The sequence below is a fragment of the Suricata suricatta genome, chromosome 10 (genome assembly GCF_006229205.1).
Source record: "Suricata suricatta isolate VVHF042 chromosome 10, meerkat_22Aug2017_6uvM2_HiC, whole genome shotgun sequence".
NCBI lineage: Eukaryota > Metazoa > Chordata > Mammalia > Carnivora > Herpestidae > Suricata > Suricata suricatta.
Window position 1 is genome coordinate 97,409,441 of NC_043709.1, and position 18,597 is coordinate 97,428,037.

Genomic DNA, 18,597 nt, shown 5'->3' on the forward strand with positions numbered 1-18,597 from the left:
ATCTTTGCAGGTGAAGGAATAAATTGTTCCCCTTCCCTAGGCCTACCTTCTTGCCGGATATTACTACACAGCCACTGGCAACTATGATATCAAGTGGACAATGCCACATTGTGTCCTGACCTTGAAGCTGATTGGTGAGTGCTGATTCACTGCTTTCCCCTTTTACACCTCGTCTCCTTCCCCATCTGACCGTACACTTACTCTATGCTCCCGGGTCTGCTCCTGGCTACACTCAGTCCACAGGCCACCTCCTTGGTGACCTGGCCCCCTGCTCTACCCACGCCTTCTCTCTCTGCTCAGGTCTGGCTGTTGACTACTTTGACGGAGGGAAGGATCAGGTAAGTACCCATTCCTCTGCAGAGAGGTTAAGGAATTGAACCAGAGGGAAGGTGCAAGGCTGTTATTAACAAAAGACTGGACCCAGGTGCCAGGTGCCATGGGCAGAGCCTCTCCCTCCTCCCCAGCCTGTGTGAGTTCTGTTTCAGATAGCACTGAGCACGGATCGGCAAATCTAATTTGCACGAATCCAGCTCTTGCACAAAGTCCAGAGATCAGTGCCAGCATGGCGTTTGGAAAAGCAGCAGCCACTTGTTGCTAAGTTACCCCCTGCACATGCTCCTTTCCACGTGAGGTGACTACTTTTCTCCATATCGTGCCCTGGAAGAGACGGCTATCTGAAGAACCCCAGTTCAGTGGGGTCCAAGGGTGGGGATCACGCAGACTGGCTCTTGGGGGGAGATTCGAGGCTATCCTGAACCATTCATTCTCTTCTCGGCATAGAATTCCTTGTCCTCTGAGCAACAGAAATATGCCATACGGGGTGTCCCTTCCCTGCTGGAAGTTGCTGGTTTCTCCTACTTCTATGGGGCCTTCTTGGTAGGGCCCCAGTTCTCAATGAACCACTACACGAAGCTGGTGCAGGGACAGCTGACTGACATACCAGGGAAGATACCAAACAGGTAATTGCCCCTTTTGGTCAAGACCTCCGTACAGGTGATCTCACCCAGTACAAAGCCACATCTAGCTGACTTCCTGCAGCCTGGCCCTGGCTCACAGGCTCGTGCCGCATGGGCCCTGGACTGTCCTAACAGGCTGTCCGTACCTGCTCGGTGCTGGTGGCGGGCCCGTTTCAGCATAGGCTACTTCCAGCCAGCCATACCCACCCTGTAGTACAAACATAATCATTGACTTTTATGCCACAGGACTTTGCCTGAACAGTCATGCCCCTGCCTTTAAAACCCATTTACTCCGTTAAAAAAAAAAAAAAAAGACCGTTAAATATATAAAAGTGTGTGTGCGCATATATATTATGTATATATATCACAGTAGAAAATGAAAAGTTACCAGAAAAATCTTTTGCCTTAGAGTGTGTCCAGCTCGAGTTTGGGCATCAATTCAGCCAGGGTAGGAAGGAGCAGATTGAGAACTGGTCATCCTCCTGTCCCCCACACTGGATATTTGGTCCCGGTGTGGACGGAGACAGTTGGTGAGGCGGTGAGATGTGTAGGACCCCCGAGGGGAAGCACCACAGACTCATCCACACTGCTGCCCTGCCCGCCCTGTGACTCACAGGGTCTTGTGTTCACCATTGCCCAGAGCCAGCCACAGAGAGCTGTCTTGCCCCGAGAACGAATACAGGCTCTGGACGGAGAGCCACTCGTCCTATTCCGGGTGGATAGCCACACTCTGAAACCCCTCTCTCCGCAGTTTAAGGTCGGAGGGTGAAGGGAATAGCCTCTGTCCGTTGTGACCTTGCTTGTTCCTTTCCAGCACCATACCTGCTCTCAAGCGCCTGAGTCTAGGCCTTGTCTACCTAGTGGGCTACACTCTGCTTAGCCCCCACATCACAGAAGACTATCTGCTCACTGAAGACTACGAAGTGAGTGCTTACTAATGGAGCTGCAGTATGACTGCATCAGAGGTAGACATGGACAGGCAAGGATCCCTGTAGATAGCCAAGAAGCGGGTAACACCATCTACAAATGCATGTTGGTTTTGCTCTAGATTGGTGAGAGTTGGTGTCAATGCCAGCCGGGCCGCGACATGCTCATCAGCCAGCACTGAACGACCTTCGTGGGCACAGGGCTGTGCCAGGTGTACTGTTAGCACCCCTTAACCTCCCTCGGAAGCAGCTCTTAGCCTGATTTATTACAGCCGAGTGACTCCTTGGAGCAGAGCGGCTATTGGTCCTCTCCAGCCTGTTTTCTTCTCTTGATAGATTGGGGGCTTCTAGGGAATTCAAAACCCAAGGGAGGGGGAAGTGCTGGCTTTTGCTCCTGCCCCGATGAAAGGCTTGCAGCAGTTCCCTACGCACTCTGGGTAGGTTTGTCTCCTTAAACTAACATTGACCGTGGATCTATAGAAGTCCCTCGGTGCTCTGTGTCCCAAATGCTCAGTGCTTTAGAGGAGTTTAGGAACAATGCCGTTTCTGGGAGTCTTCAGGGAAGAAGGTGAATGGATGTTCACTGGGCTCCCTGCATATTCCTCTTAGCCTACTAGAAGGGCAACTAAGTGGACCATCAGGTGGACATGAAGTAGTCAGCCACAAGTTTGGAAGGGAAGAGCGTGAAGGGCAATTTGCCTTGCCTGGGGAGTAGCCCTAATGCCTGTGTGTTCACTCCTCAAGAACCGCGATTTCTGGTTCCGCTGCTTGTACATGCTGCTCTGGGGCAAGTTCGTGCTGTACAAGTACGTCACCTGTTGGCTGGTCACAGTAAGTAGAAAAGCTGAAACAGGGTCAAATTCCAACAAGCTGTGGGGCGTGGTGGGGAGGCGGGGAGCAGTAATGCTAACGGAGGTGCTCCCTCCCTCCCTCAGGAAGGAGTGTGCATTTTGACGGGGTTGGGCTTCAATGGCTTTGATGAACACAGAAAGCCGAGGTGGGACGCCTGTGCCAATATGAAGGTGTGGCTCTTCGAAACAACCCCCCGATTCACCGGCACCATTGCCTCCTTCAACATCAACACCAATGCCTGGGTGGCCCGGTAAGCTGCTGGAATGGGAGGTCCGGAGGGACCCTAGCTTCTTCCAGCACTTTCCCGCTGTGAGGGCACGGATGTGCAACCCATCTTCTCCCACTTTGGGTAGAACCTCGTCATTCTCATGCCCACCCATACTGACTTCCGTCCCCACTCCCAGCCCCCCAGAAACCATTCCTGTCACACCTGCAGGACACAAGCAAGACCAAATTTTAATCCCAGTTCTGCCCCTGGTGTTATGGTCCCCATTGCCATTTACAAACGTCTTTGTTGATCTGCCCCCACCAACGCACAAGTGTGAACGGCCTGAGAACCGGTCTGCCCTGTTCACTGCTGCTCAGGCACAGGGCACTAAGCAGACACTCGGTCATCTCGTATGAAGTGGTTCGCCCAAGCTCACCCAGCTAAGCCTGAGGTTTCTTTTCTGTCTCTGAATCAGGTCATCCACTCTGCTGCCTTTCATTTCTAAGGCTAGTCAGATGGCGCTGCCTCCCTGGCCCTGGATGGCCCAGAGCGGGAGCCACCAGCATGGCATACATACCCCAGGGCACAGGGAGCTGAGGGGCAAGACAGGGGGCAGCACAGACAGCTCTGAGGCTCGTCCCCGCCCACCCTTTTCTTTAGTTACTTCTTCAAACGGCTCAAGTTCCTTGGGAACAAAGAACTATCCCAGGGTCTCTCATTGCTGTTCCTGGCCCTATGGCACGGCCTGCACTCAGGGTACCTGGTCTGCTTCCAGATGGAATTCCTCATTGTTATTGTAGAAAGAAAGGTAGGCCCATGGGATGGTGGGTGAGAGGGGAATGCGGGAAGGGGCAAGACACGGATGACCGCTTCCCTCGCTCTCCAGGCTGCCAGGCTAATTCAGGAGAGCCCAGCCCTGAGCACCCTGGCTTCCATCACTGTCCTCCAACCCTTTTACTACCTGGTGCAGCAGACCATCCACTGGCTCTTCATGGGTTACTCAATGACTGCCTTCTGCCTCTTCACATGGGACAAGTGGTTCAAGGTAAGCAGGGGGCAGAGATCGCTGAAACCACAGGCACTGAGGATAGTCCTCGCTGGGTCTCTCAATGGCCTGTCATCTCCCCACAGGTGTATAAATCTATCTATTTTCTTGGCCACGTCTTCTTTTTGAGCCTACTCTTCATATTGCCTTATGTTCACAAAGTAATGGTGCCAAGGAAAGAAAAGTTAAAGAAAGTGAAGTAATCTACTTCCCTGGTAAGCAAACATCCCTGTAGCTAAGCTGAACCACCAGGTTACAGAGAAGAGCAAGAGATCGGGGGAGGCTGGCAGGGGGCGGCACTGGGGTGACTGTGAAGGTAGCCTGGCTTCTAGGAAACAACCGTGTGGGGCACTAGCCACTCTAACATGGGCTCCCAGGAAGCTGGAAGGGCCATGACCAGCCTGCCAATCAGATCTCTCTTGCAGGTGGCCTAGAGCCGGGCTGGTACAAAGATGACTCGTCTCCCTTTCCACAGCACTCCTCCGCCTCAGAGCACAGAGAACGTGGAAGCCAGGGACGGGGAAGACGGCACTCTCGGCCTTGCCACCGCTGCCAGTCAAGTCTTCATCCGGGGCCAAAGGGGAAACTCTCGTGGGAGGAGTAGAGGGCCCGTGTCTCCCCTCTGGACTCCCCCATGCACGTTGCCTTATCTCTCCCCATCTAGCCAGGAATCTGTTGTGTTTTTCTTCTGCCAATTTACTATGATTGTATATGTGCCGCTACCACCACCCCCCCCATGGGGGGGCGGGGCGGGGTACAAGGTCCCACCTGCTCCACTTTTTCTACCTTGGAACTGTACCAGATAAAATCACTTCTCTTTGTTCAGTTTTTCACTGCAAGCATTCCTGGCTGCTTCCTTACAGACCCTTCTCTGTGCTTGCCAAATAGCTGAAATGAAGCAAGGCTCCCTCCTTTACCACCCAGAAGGTTGGCGTCAAGGCCCCGCTGCAAGGCCTAGAACCAAACTGCAAACCCTGTGACCGCACATCTTTCCTGGAGCCTGAGAACAACCATTAGGATTTCTTACGCCATTCAGATGCCACTAATTTTAGGAATCCCCAAAGAACTGCCAGGTTTGCAAGAATAGTATTTATAGGATCAACAAATAGCAAATGTACAGCCTCGGCTTCCCCAAACCCCCACAGTGCCGGTGCGGGAAGGTCCTGTCCGAGCAACGGGCTGAAAGCAGGGTCTAGAGATGGACCAGTCTCTGTTTCAAAACAAGGGTGTTATTGTCAGATGACCCCCCATACTTCTTCAAAGGCTGTGGTGAGTTTTGCACAGGTGAGGGCTGCAGAAAGGGGGTAGTTGCTGATGGACACCATCTTCTCCGTATACTCCACGCTGACCTAAAGAGAGAAACCGTTCTATTATTCTGCAACAGGGTCAGCCCTTCTTTGGGGCAGGAAAAACAGGGCTAGGATTTCACAGTGCTGGCGTTTTGTTTTTTTTTTTAAGATTTCATTTTTAAGTACTTTCTACATCCAACATGGGCCTTGAACTCACAACCCTGAGATCAAGAGTGACAGACTCTACTGACTGACCCAGCCGATCTTTATAGTGCTATTTTTAAAATATTTTTCCAAGATTTATTTATTTTTGAAAGAGAGAGAGAGAGAGAGAACGATAGTGCTAGTGGGGGAGGGATGGGGGGACATAAAGCATCCCAAGCAGGCTCTGCACTGATAGTGTGGAGCCCAATGCAGGGCTTGAACCCATGAATTGGGAGATCACGACCTGAGCTGAGGTGGGGTGCTGAACTGACTGAGCCACCTGCTACAGTGCTGTTTAATACTGAATCTGTACAAAAGATGAAGGCCCCTTTCACCATCACAAATTTACCAGCAGTGCTCAACAGATACGTCCTGGGGCAGGTCATGGAGGCCCCGTCTGTCTGCCAGCCTTGTTCTCACCCGCTAACTCCCAAGGTCAACAAAATGCCAGCTGTTACCAGAATTCTATACTAAGCCTCAGCTCCGTGAAGAATTCAAGAATTGAGCAGAGACCTTACCTGGCCATGGGCAAAGGCCCCAACCACAAAAACAATAGGGTCACTGCTAGGCACCAAGTCTCGTACATCACTGACGACTGGAATGGAAAAAGACGTGCCAATCTTCATACATCCAACTGGAAAGTGATCTGACACTGGATTCTTAATTACCTAAAGAAAGAAGTGGGGGGGGGCGATCAGCTCCAGAAACAATCTCAGAACCCTGCACCCAACCAGTAGGTGCCAGTACCTCACCTTCAAGAGCTTCTGAGGACCATCAGCTGCTCGAACACTGAGTTTGTGTAAAAGCTGAACTGAGGGTGGGGAGAAAAAGAGTTCAGAGCCAGCTGGTGACCCCATTTCTTCTGCCCAGAAATTTAACCAAAAAAAACCCAGAGTGGGTTCCATGTGTCCTTTACATCCACACTGTGGTCCTAACATGCTATGAACAAGCAGTTGCCAAGCATACAGATTAGCTGGATGGCAAGGAGTTCACTTGGCAAGGAACCCATGCAGATTTTACCCAATCCTCTGGGAAGATGAAGGGTCCTTGTTCTGGTATCAAACATGTATCCCACTCCTCCCCCTATTTAAAAAGCTCACATTTCAATTATCCCTTTCCTCTTCCTTCTTCACTACTGCCAGGTTCATTCTGAACTGTTAAGTCCTAAAGATCTCACCCATGAGGCCACAAAAGCGGTCAAAGGTTCTGGGAATTCGAGTCTGGGGGTTCACTTCAATCAGTACATTCTTCTGTGTGTGGATATAAACCTGCAGCAAGCCAGCTCGGTTCAGGGGACTGTCCATCAGCATCAGTAAACTCTGGGGGAGGCAGAAACCAAGGCATAAGTTTGACCGAAGAGAAGCGGCACACAGCTGCCTGACCTATACAAAGGCATGGGGTCGTGAGCTCTGTCCCTGGACTTACCTGGTGAGCTATGTCTGGTCTCACTTCTCCAGGGTCCCGTCCATTCTTCAACAGCACAGACTTGTGCTTGTCACAGTTTAGTAGCTCATAGGTCTTCCCTACCTAAAGAAGAGGGAACATGACAGACAGCAACGTAAACTTCTTTTACCCAGACTAGTGGTTCTCAAAGTGTGGTCCCCAAAGCAGCAGTAGCATCATAATCATCATCTAGAAACTTGTTAGGCAGATTCTCAGGACTCCTCCAGGTTTCTGAATCAGAAATGGGGGATGGGACCCAGCAAGACCTGTGTGGCCACTGACCCTTTCTCCCCTCCCCCCATAAGTGATCTCAGAGGGAAAAGAAAAGGACACAGCCAATAATTTCACATGATCTAAACTCACAGGAAAGGAAACCCATCAACAAAACAAAAAGGCAACCTAGTGAATGAGAGAAGGTATTTATTTGCAAACGATATATCTGATAAGGGTTAATATCCAAACTAACCAAATACACAGCGTATGCAATTCAACACCAAAAAAAAAACCCAATCTGATTGAAAAATGGGCAGAGGACCTGAACAGACCTTCTTTTAAGGAAGACATCCAGATGGCCAAGAGACCTAAAAGGATGCTCAACCTCACTCGTCAGGGAAATGCAAGCCAAAAAGCACAATGAGAGGTCATCTCATCAGCCAGAATGGCTACTACCAAAAGAAGACAAGAAATACGTGTTAGCAAGGATGTACAGAATAGAGAACCTTTGTGCACTGTTGGTGGGAATGTAAATGGGTGCAACCACTGTGTGTGGAAAACAGTATGGAAATTCCTCAAAAAATTAGAAATAGAAATACTATACAATCCAGTAGTTGCACTACCAGCATTTACCCAAAGAAAAAGAAAATACTAATTTGAAAAGACCTATACACCCTTGTATGTTTAGTAGCGTTATTTAACAGAAGCCAAGATTTGGAAACAACCCAACTGTCCCTTGATAGATGAATGGATAAAGTGTGCAGTACACGTGTATGTATACACATACATATATATATACACACACACACATAACACAACGGATTATTACTCAGCCATGACAAATGACATGGATGGACCTAGAAGGGATTATGCTAAGTGAAATAAGTCAAATACCAAATACAAATAAGAGAATGACAATTACTGTATGATTTCACCCACATGGGGAATCTAGAAAACCAAACAAAAATAGACTCTTAAATAGAACAAATTGGACTTAATTTTAGAAACCATGGCTAGTAGGCCATGAGCCTGGAGCCTGCTTCAGATTCTGTGTCTCCGTCTCTCTCTGCCCCTCCCCTGTTCACTCTGTCTCTCTCTGTCAGTAATAAACACCATAAAATTTAAAAAACAAAACAAAAAGATAAAGTTTGGGGGAAGAGACATGTAAATTTTGAAACTGATGAACTGAAACAAGAATGTCAGAGAGTAAGCATAGGGGAAGAACCAACTCCGCGGGACTCTTAGCTATTGAAAAAAGAACCTCTTAAATAGAACAATCCAGTTTCTACCCATTAATGAGTTATAACCAGGGGTTTTGTTCTTTTAATGAGATAGGAAACAGTACTTTACATGTAGTAATGGTAAGTAGTGGTTTATGAAACTTGGTATCAGATAGTACATGTGTGTACTGGCTAACAATGTGACTTTTTTTTAATTTTTTTAATGTTTGAAACAGAGCATGAGAGGGGGAGGGGTGGGGGGGGCGGGGGAGACACAATCCGAAGCAGTCTCCAGGTTCTGAGCTGTCCACACAGAGCCTGACACAGGGCTTGAATCCACGAACCGTGAGATCATGATCTGAGCCAAAGCCGGATGCTTAACTCACTGAGCCACCCAGGCGCCCCACAATGTAATTTTTTAAATTGTGAGTTGTGGTTAATAAGCTTGAAAACAACTAACTAGAACAATCAGAGAATGGCTACTATGTGTATTCATTTTCTATAACAGGTATTGGAGATATAAGAATTTTTAGAACCTTATTCCTTGCCCTCACGGAAGCCTTCTAGTGGAAGAGACAAATATAAACCACCACATGAAACTACAACCAAATTGTGATAAACATTATAAAAGAAGAGTAAATGGTTCATTAAAGGATTATTAACAGGAGGACCTAATTTATATCAAGAAGAGAGTCACTCCTGTGAAGAAAGAACATCTTAACTAATAACTGAAAAATGAACAGCATCATACTTAGTAATTGTTGAATGACTTGTCAAACAATTAATAAAGAGGTGAGTAAAGGGAGCTTCCATTAGAGAACATTATGTGCAGTGGCCTTAAAATATCAGAGACCTTAGTGCTTTCAAAGAGCTTAACAAAGGACAATGAGTCTGGAGTATAAGGAATAAGGGGGAGAGCACCCTGAGTGAGGCTAGCAGAACAAGGGGGGCCAGCACCAGGAAGACAAAAGATAACAGTACGGAAAGTATCAGCCAGTTATGAATTCAGTCACTCCTGAAGGACCATTAACGACAATCTGACCTACATTCTTCTAGCATGCTCTAAGAATTTTAATTTGGCCATGATCTTTTCAAATCCTTAATGAAGAACCTGGAATCAATAACAACAGTAATAATTTATTCCAAGTGACAGGCATCATTCTAAAGCCTTTGCTGATACTACCTCCTTTCATCCCCTCAACCCAGTAAGGTCCGTACTGTCATCCCCATGGGACCTATGAAGAAACAAGTGGTTAAGGGACATTCAGAATTAACAAGCTGGAAAGACAGCAAGCAATTAAATGAGGGATAAATATAAGACCCTGTAAGTTAAAAATATCCATTACCTAAGAAAAATGAAAAAAAAAAAAAAGGCTTTCTAGCCTGCAAACTTAATAAAGTAACACAATGGTTGAAGAAGTGAAGATGGAAAAGAATCACATTACTATCAAAATATTACTTTTAAAGTACTTTCAAAGTATTAACCCCCACTCTACAAACTAAAGACAAAGTTGTTTTCTCAAAATCACACACTTAAGTATAAAAACCAAGGTTAAAACCGAGGTCTGACTTAGAAACCAGTGCTATTTCTTATGGGCCTACTCATTGGGCAAGTTTAGCTCTAAAGGATAAGAGAAGAGAGTCACAGTGAGTACACTGCAGTTTTAAGATACAGAATTGCTGGATTTATTCGGGAAAAGGGCCGGATAACAGGTAAAAATAAGGATGTACAAGTATTAAACGATAATCTGACCCAGCGTTTCGAAGTGGACAGTACTATAAAGGAAGGTGACAATAGACACCTAGGGATGACGCAATGGACCTGTTTCCCCTTCCCTACCCTCCCCTTAGACAACTTTTCATCACAGAATCCTGGTAAATCTACTGGAAGCCAGGACGTGACAACTGCTATGGGATTCAAGAAGAGCATAAGAAACGAGTAATGCCAACCCAGGTGTTTTACCAAAAGACAATTAGGCCACTCTTCCTCCAAAAGCATTTTCACCTCTCTCTGCCTCTCCATCCACTTTGAGCCTCTCTCCCTCATCCCCGGAGTCCCAGCTTATCGATCTGCTAATTCTCCAAATCCTTGTCCCAAACTACCTTGACTGTCTCCAAACTGGCCCCTTCCAACACCACAATGAGCCTTCGCCCTCCGATCTTGTTTCCCGCCCCGAGTCGGGGCCGCTTGGGAGCCACAGCATCCCAGCTTTCTTCCTGCTCTCCAATCCGCCGCTCACGAGGTTGGAATCCGCCACTGGGCGCAGCCATCTTGCAACCGAACCGGAAATTGCGCTACTGTCCTTAAATTAAACCTCGCGCTCGCCCTAATCTCAAACTTCCTTCCGGCTGCCATTTTGAAAGTGGGCACTTGGAAATGGCGATGGCTTGCAGTCAGGCGCTACCGAAGCCTCTCTTAAAGGGCAGGGTTCCAGAAAGGGGCGGGAACTTCCGGGTGCGTATTTCCCGTGCGCGAAGTTCGGGTCCTCCCTGGGCTCTGGGGAGGATTTAGAAAGGAGCGCACTTCCGGTGCCCTTTCTCCCGCAGGCACCACCGGCCCCGGACCCTCGTGTGAAGAGTGCGATCTCAAAACTGGAGCTGGGTAGAGGCGGGCCGGCACCCGCTTCTGACCTCTGGTGTCGCCGGCCTCAGAATTGGACATGGCCCAGAACTTGAAGGACTTAGCGGGGCGGCTGCCCTCCGGGCCCCGGGGTATGGGCACGGCGTTGAAACTGCTGCTGGGGGCCGGCGCCGTGGCTTACGGCGTCCGCGAATCTGTGTTCACCGGTGAGCAACCTCTGCCCGCTCTCCGGACTCCCACCATCCCCGCTAGACTTCTGCCCAGTCCCTCCGCGTCCCCGCACTCACCCAGCCCCTCGCCCCTGACTCCCTGGCCAGTAGATAGTCTCAGCAGCGTTTCGAGCATAAACCCCACCCCTCTCCCCACAGTGGAAGGCGGGCACAGAGCCATTTTCTTTAATCGGATCGGTGGCGTGCAGCAGGACACCATTCTGGCCGAGGGCCTTCACTTCAGGTAATGGCGGGCAGAACGGACTGACCCTGACCCCTTCACCCTTGAACGCCAAGCCACCAATAGTTGTAGTAGGGCTTTCAAAGGATTCAGGCCTGGTCTTTTACTACCCCCGCCTTTGCTGGAACAGTGGGTGCTGCCCGAAACTCAGGCAGCACATAAGCTGTTTTCCAGAGGAAGAAGAGGATTTCTCTTTGCCCATGGTCATTAAGAGGTGGAGCAGGCCAAGAAACACGTGGTGAGGGAAAACCTGGCAAAACCAGTGAAACTGCAATCTCCTAATACCTGTCCCTGTTCCCTCTCCTCCAGGATCCCCTGGTTCCAGTACCCCATCATCTATGACATTCGGGCCAGACCCCGAAAAATTTCCTCCCCGACAGGCTCCAAAGGTAGGTCTGAGCATGTGGGAGCCCCTGCCAAAGGGCTACATAAAGTCAGCAAGGAAGCCTGGCAAGAGATCCTAGGGGAAGATGATAGTGTTTTATATCTTACGTCTTAGTTTCCTTTTCTGCAAAAGAGCTATAATATCAAAGCACCTGCTTCTGAGGTTAAAGCCATACGTTTTGGACACCCTGTGTGTTTGCCCATATGTAACAGCTGTCCTCCCCACTGATGTAAGTCTTAGTCAATGCGGAGTCAAACCCTTATTGTAAAACCTTGTTATCTTTTAACTGCTCGACTAATTCTATCCAGTCATTTCACCTGTCCTGGGGAAGCTGGCCCACTTTTCACTGGTGAACCTGGTCCCTCTTAGACCATATCTAGCAGCTGTGTCTTTGAGATCACCCAGAGCCTTTTCTCATGTTCGTGTGCTCGCACACAAACGCAGACACGCATGCACACTGATTCAAGTAACTCACGTGAACCACAGTTTTTAGTGAAGGTGGTTTAACATTCTCTGAATGCTAGGCCCTGCAAATAAAGGATTCATAAAACACAATCTTGTTCTAAAATCCATAGTCTAGTAAAGAATGCAAATGACTGTTTTTTTTTGAGAGACAATCCCAAGTGGGCTGTGCGCTGAGAGCGCAGAGCCAAACGTAGGGCTCAACCGCACGACCATGAGATCATAACCGGAGCTGAAATCAAGAGTCAGACACTTAACCAACTGAGCCACCCAGGTGCTGTGAGAATACAAATGATTCTGATGCAGCACGAGAGAGCCTATGCTAGAAGTTCAATACAGGACAAAGCAAAATAAGAAGTCAGCTTTAGTGGTGGAGAGCTTGTGGGTAGAGAAGACTATACAGTGGGAAAGGATACATTTGGTCTGTCAGCCTGCCTACCCTCTATTCCCCCTGGAGAGTGCCAAACTACACAGCTCCACACTAGGTGTAGAGGGAGGCATGTGGAGGAGGAAATGCTGGAGGAAGGGTTCTTAGCTCCGAGACCAGATGAGGCCCCCATGGCCCGGACCAGCCCCTGCTGACCTCACTCTCAGACCTGCAGATGGTGAATATCTCTCTGCGCGTGCTGTCTCGTCCTAATGCCATGGAGCTTCCTAGCATGTACCAGCGCCTTGGGCTAGACTACGAGGAACGAGTGCTACCGTCCATTGTCAACGAGGTGCTCAAGAGTGTGGTGGCCAAGTTCAATGCTTCACAGCTGATCACCCAGAGGGCCCAGGTCTGACCTATCACCATCTGCTTGGCTTCATACCTTCCCTCCTAGGCCTAGAGCAGTGGGTCTTAGGAAAGGCAGCTTATTAGAAAAGGGTCATGACCCTAGTTCCTGTGTCACCTTAAGCTGTAATGTCTACTGAGAAACCAGGAGAGTCAAGATTAGCACTCAGAAGCAATCAGCATCAGGAAGCAGGGGACAAAACAATAGCAAAGTCTAGAGATGCATATTAATGTTGGGTAGAATGGAAGATAAGGAGTCACTGTGACCTGCTGAGAAGATTGGACTAACTCCTTTATCAACCCAGATGTTCTAGTGAGGAGCTAAGAAAGGATTAGTAGTTTTCTGCCATTCTCAAGAGATCTGGTATGCAGACATCACAGCAATACCCTTCCCTTCCAGTTCTCCAGTCCCTTCAATCCGCCCCTCCCTGACCCCCAGGTATCCTTGTTGATCCGGCGGGAACTGACAGAGAGGGCCAAGGACTTCAGCCTCATACTGGATGATGTGGCCATCACAGAGCTGAGCTTTAGCCGAGAGTACACAGCCGCTGTGGAAGCCAAACAAGTGGGTGAGTCACGAGAGAACCGGGTTTCTGAGAAGGCAGGAGGTGGGCTGGGGTTCCTGACACCTCACATCTGTGAACTCCTGGCCCTCTCCCACCACAGCTCAGCAGGAGGCCCAACGAGCCCAGTTTTTGGTGGAAAAAGCAAAGCAGGAACAGCGGCAGAAGATTGTGCAGGCCGAGGGTGAGGCTGAGGCCGCCAGAATGATATCCTTGTGCTAGAGAAGTCTCTGCCCAGCCCCTGGAGCACTGTGCTTCCCCTGTCTCCCTCATGGGCCGGTTGATGAGACTAAGGCGAATGCGACTCCGTGCTCTCCGGTCCTTGGCTTCCTGGGGGTGGAGGTTTTGAATGGGATCTGGAATCTTAGTGGGGTGCCTGAGGCCTGGCTCCTCACTGTAAGGCAGATTAATAGCACTGCTGGCCTTACCTGCATTTCTGCTGCTGCCTCCAGTTCCTGGCAGCTGCCTGCATGAGGGGGCCCACAGCCAGGGACCAAAGTGGGACTAGGCACGAGCTATTTGAGCGCAACCTTGGATCTGACAGCCCAGAGAGGGACTGGAGTAGGAAGGATGAGGCCATGGGGTGAGACCAGAACTGGACCTTGTGTGAACCCTTAACCCCAGCCTGCTCACCTTGGAGAAGCCCTGAGCAAAAACCCTGGCTATATCAAGCTGCGCAAGATCCGGGCGGCCCAGAACATCTCCAAGACAGTGAGTACAAGAGTCCAGTGTCCCCCGAAGGCTGCCATGAGCCTGGAATTGTTTTAAGTGAAAGCACATTGATGTGAAAGGATTCAAACATTGCGTGCTGGGGTTTCTACTCAGACTGGCTTCGCCAACATTCTTTTTCCATCAAAACAAGGGGCATGACCTTTTGTGTATGCCTCTCTTCTGGTGTTGATCCATCACCGTTGCTCACGGCTCTGGAACTTTGAGAGCGGAAACCATGCCTTAACTCATCTTGGTAACCCTGTTCCTAGCCCACATGTATTCAGTCAGTGATGATTGAATTGCAAGGTAAGAGCCCAGGTGTGAATTTAAGCATCTGTTTTTGTTTCCTGCCCTATAGATTGCCACGTCACAGAACCGCATCTATCTCACTGCTGACAACCTTGTCCTAAACCTACAGGATGAAAGTTTTACCCGGTGAGACGCCTACACCAAGGGGGCGGCACAGAGAGCGTGGGACCTGAGTCTGGTAGCTTGAAAGACACCATTTCTCTGAACCAGCTAGAGAAGTGGGTGGTCGACAGTCCCGAGCTTAACTCTCCTAAGATTGGTTTTCCGAGATCAAATAGGATTATTCTTGTGAAAAGCACCCCAGTTGTGAGGTTGGTCTAACTGAAAAGTAGTAGAAGATGATGTTTGGTCCCCTGACGCAGGAAGCCCTAAAGTCGCTGCTCTAGGGCATGGGAGGAGGGGTGGTGGTCAAGGGAACCTCTCTCCCTTCTCAGCGTGACATTCCTGGCTTCCAGTTGGGTTTTTTTTCCCCCTCTTGGGAGCAAAGATGGGCTTAGAACTGGTGGGGCCTGAAACTGTTGTGTCATGTGTGCATTTCTCTTCTCTTTCTGTGTTTCCCGTTTGCCTGGTGACCTGGTGTCTGCAGGGGCAGGTAAGTTATTGACTCATCCTCGTTTCTGTAGGATCTTGCCTCTCCCAGTACCTGCCGCCTCCCCTGTAGCCTTCCCTTTCTCCCCTCGCTGCACGCATGCCCTCACCCAGAAAGGAGGGAGTGGGCTGAGGTGCTCTCCCTCTTACATTTATGTTCTCTCATGTCTTCCATCTGTCTGGTTTCCACAGTGACAGCCTCATCAAGGGTAAGAAATGAGCCTAGTGACCAGGAACTCCACAGCCAGAGAAGTGGATATGTTTCTCCCCTGGTTTTTGAGGAGTCGGCTCGGGTCCAGCACAACCCTCAACCCACCCCCCAGTATCATGTGATGGTCCCTTCTGCATCTGGCCTCCCAGCCCTTCTTGGATGAACAAAGCCTGACCAGTTTTGGGGGGAATGATTTTGCTCCTCCCTGTGTTGGCCAAAGGTGTTGGGACAGTGTGATTTCTGAGTGATTTCCTAGTGTTGGTTCCTCCCGCCAGGTTGGGAGGCTATAACCACCAACCCAGGAATTCTCAATAAATTTTTATTTCTTAAGCTGAAGTCTTTGCATCCTGTATCTGAGTTGAGGGGGTGGGGCGGGACCCAGGCGGGAGGGGGGTGTCACGCATGCGCGCTTTAGCAGCATGCGCTCCTGGGTCTTTCTCCGTGTCTGCCAGCAGGGGGCGCCAATATTCAGACCGGGGCAGTTACAGAGGCGTTAAGAGCCTGGGACGTGCTGCTGCTTCCTGTGGAGGCCCAGCTGAGTCCAATCCATAACGACCTAAGCTAGGACCAAGAGGTCTTCAGCTGCACTTCTCACTTCACCCTCCGCTTCTACCACATCACCAATATTTCCTTTTTTTAAGGCTGGAGCAGCTGTGGCTTTGCTGAGCTAGACCAAAATAATCTGATGACCCCAACACAAGCTGCTTCCTTGGCAACGAGGTTCCTTATAGCTGTGGGGGAAGCCATTTGTTCCAGTGGAGGTCCTTGATGTGTTCAAAAGCCCGGTGGATCATGTCGTTGCTGTGGGCTACCCATACTCAAATTTCTCAGTCATCAGATGTGTGAAGCAGTTTGTGGAACAGGGCTTTCCCTCTGGAGGTCGGGTCTATCAAGCCAGGAGCCCTGGACCCCCAACAGAGCGAGCGCCTGTTTTTCAGTCCCTACACGGGTTGCCTCCTCTCCTTCCCAGGGCAGCCTTGGCGACTCCTGCATTAGAGAAACGAAGCCACTGCATATGCCTGAATGCCAGCCACTACTTCCCATCCCTTGTTCTTATGGGGAGAGGAGGAACCTCTGGAACCATTAGCACTGGGGGCAAAGGAAGCACAGAAATTACAGAGTGCATGGTAGGGTAGGAGAGGAGCCTTACAGGGTTAGGGACTAGGTTCATCTTCAGCTTCTCAGATTGTTGAAGAAAAGCAAATTTATTTTTCCCTGCTCTGCAGTTAAGTGTCATAAAAGGGACAAGGAAATGAAGCCAATATGTCAGCCCCACTCCTCAGGAGCTAGAAGCCTCATATGAAGTCAACAATTAGACAAAAGACAGGTCAAGTGACCTGACTCAGTCTGCCACGAGTTCCTATCCGTACTTTATTTCTTTCATCCTCCCAAGGGGAGAAGAGAACCGAGGTGCCCTGGAGAACAGATCTGCTTCCAAATCCTGCTGTGGCTCTAGAGGCAGCCATTTTGTCTCCTCCCCATTGTTCCCCGTTTCTAGTGATTTGTACCCCCCATCCAGAGGGGTAAAGGTCAGAGGTTGTTCATTAAGCGGCCTCCATGGTCTTCAGGGCTCCATGAAGGTCACTGGAGAGGGAACCGGCCCGGGGGCCATCTTTACCAGACAGTGTTAGGAGCTTTGCAACCAGACCATCCAACACTGTACTGGAAGATGGACCCAGAGGCGGCCGACATGCAGCTCCAGGCTAGAGCTGACCAGTTGCTACAGGGACCCTGGCTGCAGTCCAGGTAAGGTCTCTTGAGGGTATGTGAGCCGATCCCAAGCTCAAGGTCGGCTGTGGGTTCTGGATCCACCAGATGACAAATCACACCTCGTTGGGGGAGGGGCTCGGGCCATTGTGTCCCTTCAGTGGGCAGCCAGCCAACCCAGAACCACCTCTTTTGTAACACCCCTCACTCAAGATGAAGGGGCTTTGAAAGGTGTGTGGGGAGCTTGGGGAGAAGGGGTTGCAACCAGCAGGGGTGCTGGGGGGCCTGAGGCGGTAGATGTCGCTGACACAGGAACAGGGGCCTCCATCATTACCCGGCAGTATTAGAGACTCCCAACCAGCACCCAAACACTGCTGGGTAAGACGGGGGCCCCTGCCCAGCCTGCCCACCTCCAGGTTGGTCAGTCCCACGCCCAGGCTCCCTGTGGAGAGGCTGCCGAACCCTGGTTCCCATCCCCCCCACCACCCGAGTCCCTGGGGACACTTCCGGGTGAGCCCTGTAGCCCGCCACCAGCCCCACCCTGAGTTGCTGATCCACTGAGGCTCAGGTAGGTCTTCCGCAGACCCCTGCCCAGCAGTTCTCCGCCTCTGAGCCCCTTCCCCCGCCATGCCCACAGCTTGTCCCTGATCCCCCCCCACATGCACCAATTCATCCGTCTTCATCCCCACTCAGTGGTCCCTACCTCGGCCCCAGAATCCCTCTCCCAGTGGCCTTTACCTGTCACTGGGCAGCCTGACCCCCACAGAGTGAGTGCCGAGGAGAGGAAGGGGAGTCAAGGCCCAGGATTCAAGGGCCTAGAGCCGGCGGCCCGCCCGCCCGGCCTCCACTCTTCCTCCTTCCTTCTCCAGGGCCTGGCAGCGCAGGCTCCTCACCTGGGCCCCGCCCGCCGCCCTTGCGCACAGGTGTGTCCTCCTGCTATAGGCTGCCCCCCACTGCCTTAACCCCTTCCCTCCCAGGGAGAGCCGCAGGCACCTCCTCTGAGGCCTGGCCACCCCACTGGGCCTCCCACTCTTTCCTAGAGATCCCTTCTCTCCTTCCTGCCTCCTCGGCCCCCTGAGCCTACACTAGGGAGCCTGGTCTCCAGCTGGAACAGAGAGGGGCTGTCTCTGGACTCATCTGCCTTCCTCTTGGCCTCTCCCCATGGCTATGCCTGCCCTGCTGAGCCCCTTCCTCTGAGGCCAGACAGCCAGTGAGGGGTTAGCTCAGCAGGGATTGGGTTGTGCCTCCAGTCTGTGCTGGGCACCCCTGCCTGTTGAAGAGTGTCTTCAACCCCCCGGCAGGGTGCCTTCCTGTCCTCAGCCCTAATGTTGGGTAGTTGGAGAGCCCACCCCTGCCAGGAGGCTAGAGCGGGCCAGGAGCAGCAGTACTGACCGTGCCCTGCTGGTGAAAGTACCGGCAGCTCTCCTTCAGCCTTCACAGTCATCTTGTGGAGGGGGCAGGGGTTAGGGTGGGGGTATAAACACTGCTGCTCTGGGGAG

The 18,597-nt window shown here is 50.7% G+C and overlaps 3 protein-coding genes and 1 non-coding gene across 6 annotated transcripts in view; 3 read left to right on the forward strand and 1 right to left on the reverse strand.

The window, feature by feature from the left end:
- Positions 1 to 4,820, forward strand: part of LPCAT3 (lysophosphatidylcholine acyltransferase 3) — a 39,110-nt gene extending 34,290 nt beyond the window's left edge. Inside the window, exons 4-13 of one of the 2 annotated variants that reach the window (XM_029954532.1) lie at positions 41 to 134; positions 301 to 338; positions 781 to 959; positions 1,771 to 1,879; positions 2,627 to 2,713; positions 2,818 to 2,984; positions 3,603 to 3,750; positions 3,829 to 3,987; positions 4,074 to 4,202; positions 4,463 to 4,820. In XM_029954532.1, coding sequence (XP_029810392.1) covers positions 41 to 134; positions 301 to 338; positions 781 to 959; positions 1,771 to 1,879; positions 2,627 to 2,713; positions 2,818 to 2,984; positions 3,603 to 3,750; positions 3,829 to 3,987; positions 4,074 to 4,190 — 1,098 coding nt within the window. In that variant the 3' untranslated portion in view covers positions 4,191 to 4,202; positions 4,463 to 4,820. Of the gene's footprint in view, positions 1 to 40; positions 135 to 300; positions 339 to 780; positions 960 to 1,770; positions 1,880 to 2,626; positions 2,714 to 2,817; positions 2,985 to 3,602; positions 3,751 to 3,828; positions 3,988 to 4,073; positions 4,203 to 4,412 lie in introns of both variants that reach the window. The other variant, XM_029954530.1, reaches the window with a different exon arrangement.
- A 241-nt stretch (positions 4,821 to 5,061) lies between these two features.
- On the reverse strand, positions 5,062 to 10,655 carry EMG1 (EMG1 N1-specific pseudouridine methyltransferase). 2 transcript variants are annotated; one of them, XM_029954533.1, is made up of 6 exons: positions 10,460 to 10,655; positions 6,906 to 7,007; positions 6,658 to 6,799; positions 6,233 to 6,291; positions 5,999 to 6,148; positions 5,062 to 5,336 (listed from the first exon to the last, which is right to left on the reverse strand). In XM_029954533.1, exons 1-6 carry the CDS (start codon positions 10,625 to 10,627, stop codon positions 5,223 to 5,225), a joined length of 735 nt encoding a protein of 244 aa, XP_029810393.1. In that variant the 5' UTR covers positions 10,628 to 10,655; the 3' UTR covers positions 5,062 to 5,222. The 2 variants fall into 2 exon arrangements, with proteins under 2 accessions (XP_029810393.1, XP_029810394.1); XM_029954534.1 differs by lacking the exon at positions 5,999 to 6,148.
- Positions 10,656 to 10,860: 205 nt separating this feature from the next.
- PHB2 (prohibitin 2) lies at positions 10,861 to 15,727 on the forward strand. The gene is made up of 10 exons (XM_029955301.1): positions 10,861 to 11,143; positions 11,306 to 11,390; positions 11,697 to 11,776; positions 12,829 to 13,013; positions 13,449 to 13,578; positions 13,676 to 13,779; positions 14,206 to 14,283; positions 14,642 to 14,718; positions 15,179 to 15,184; positions 15,373 to 15,727. The coding sequence occupies exons 1-10, from the start codon at positions 11,017 to 11,019 to the stop codon at positions 15,398 to 15,400; spliced, it is 900 nt and encodes a 299-aa protein (XP_029811161.1). The 5' UTR covers positions 10,861 to 11,016; the 3' UTR covers positions 15,401 to 15,727.
- Positions 13,849 to 14,115, forward strand: LOC115305872. The gene has a single exon (XR_003915061.1). It is a non-coding gene; the product is annotated as a small nucleolar RNA U89 (small nucleolar RNA).
- Positions 15,728 to 18,597: the final 2,870 nt, after the last annotated feature.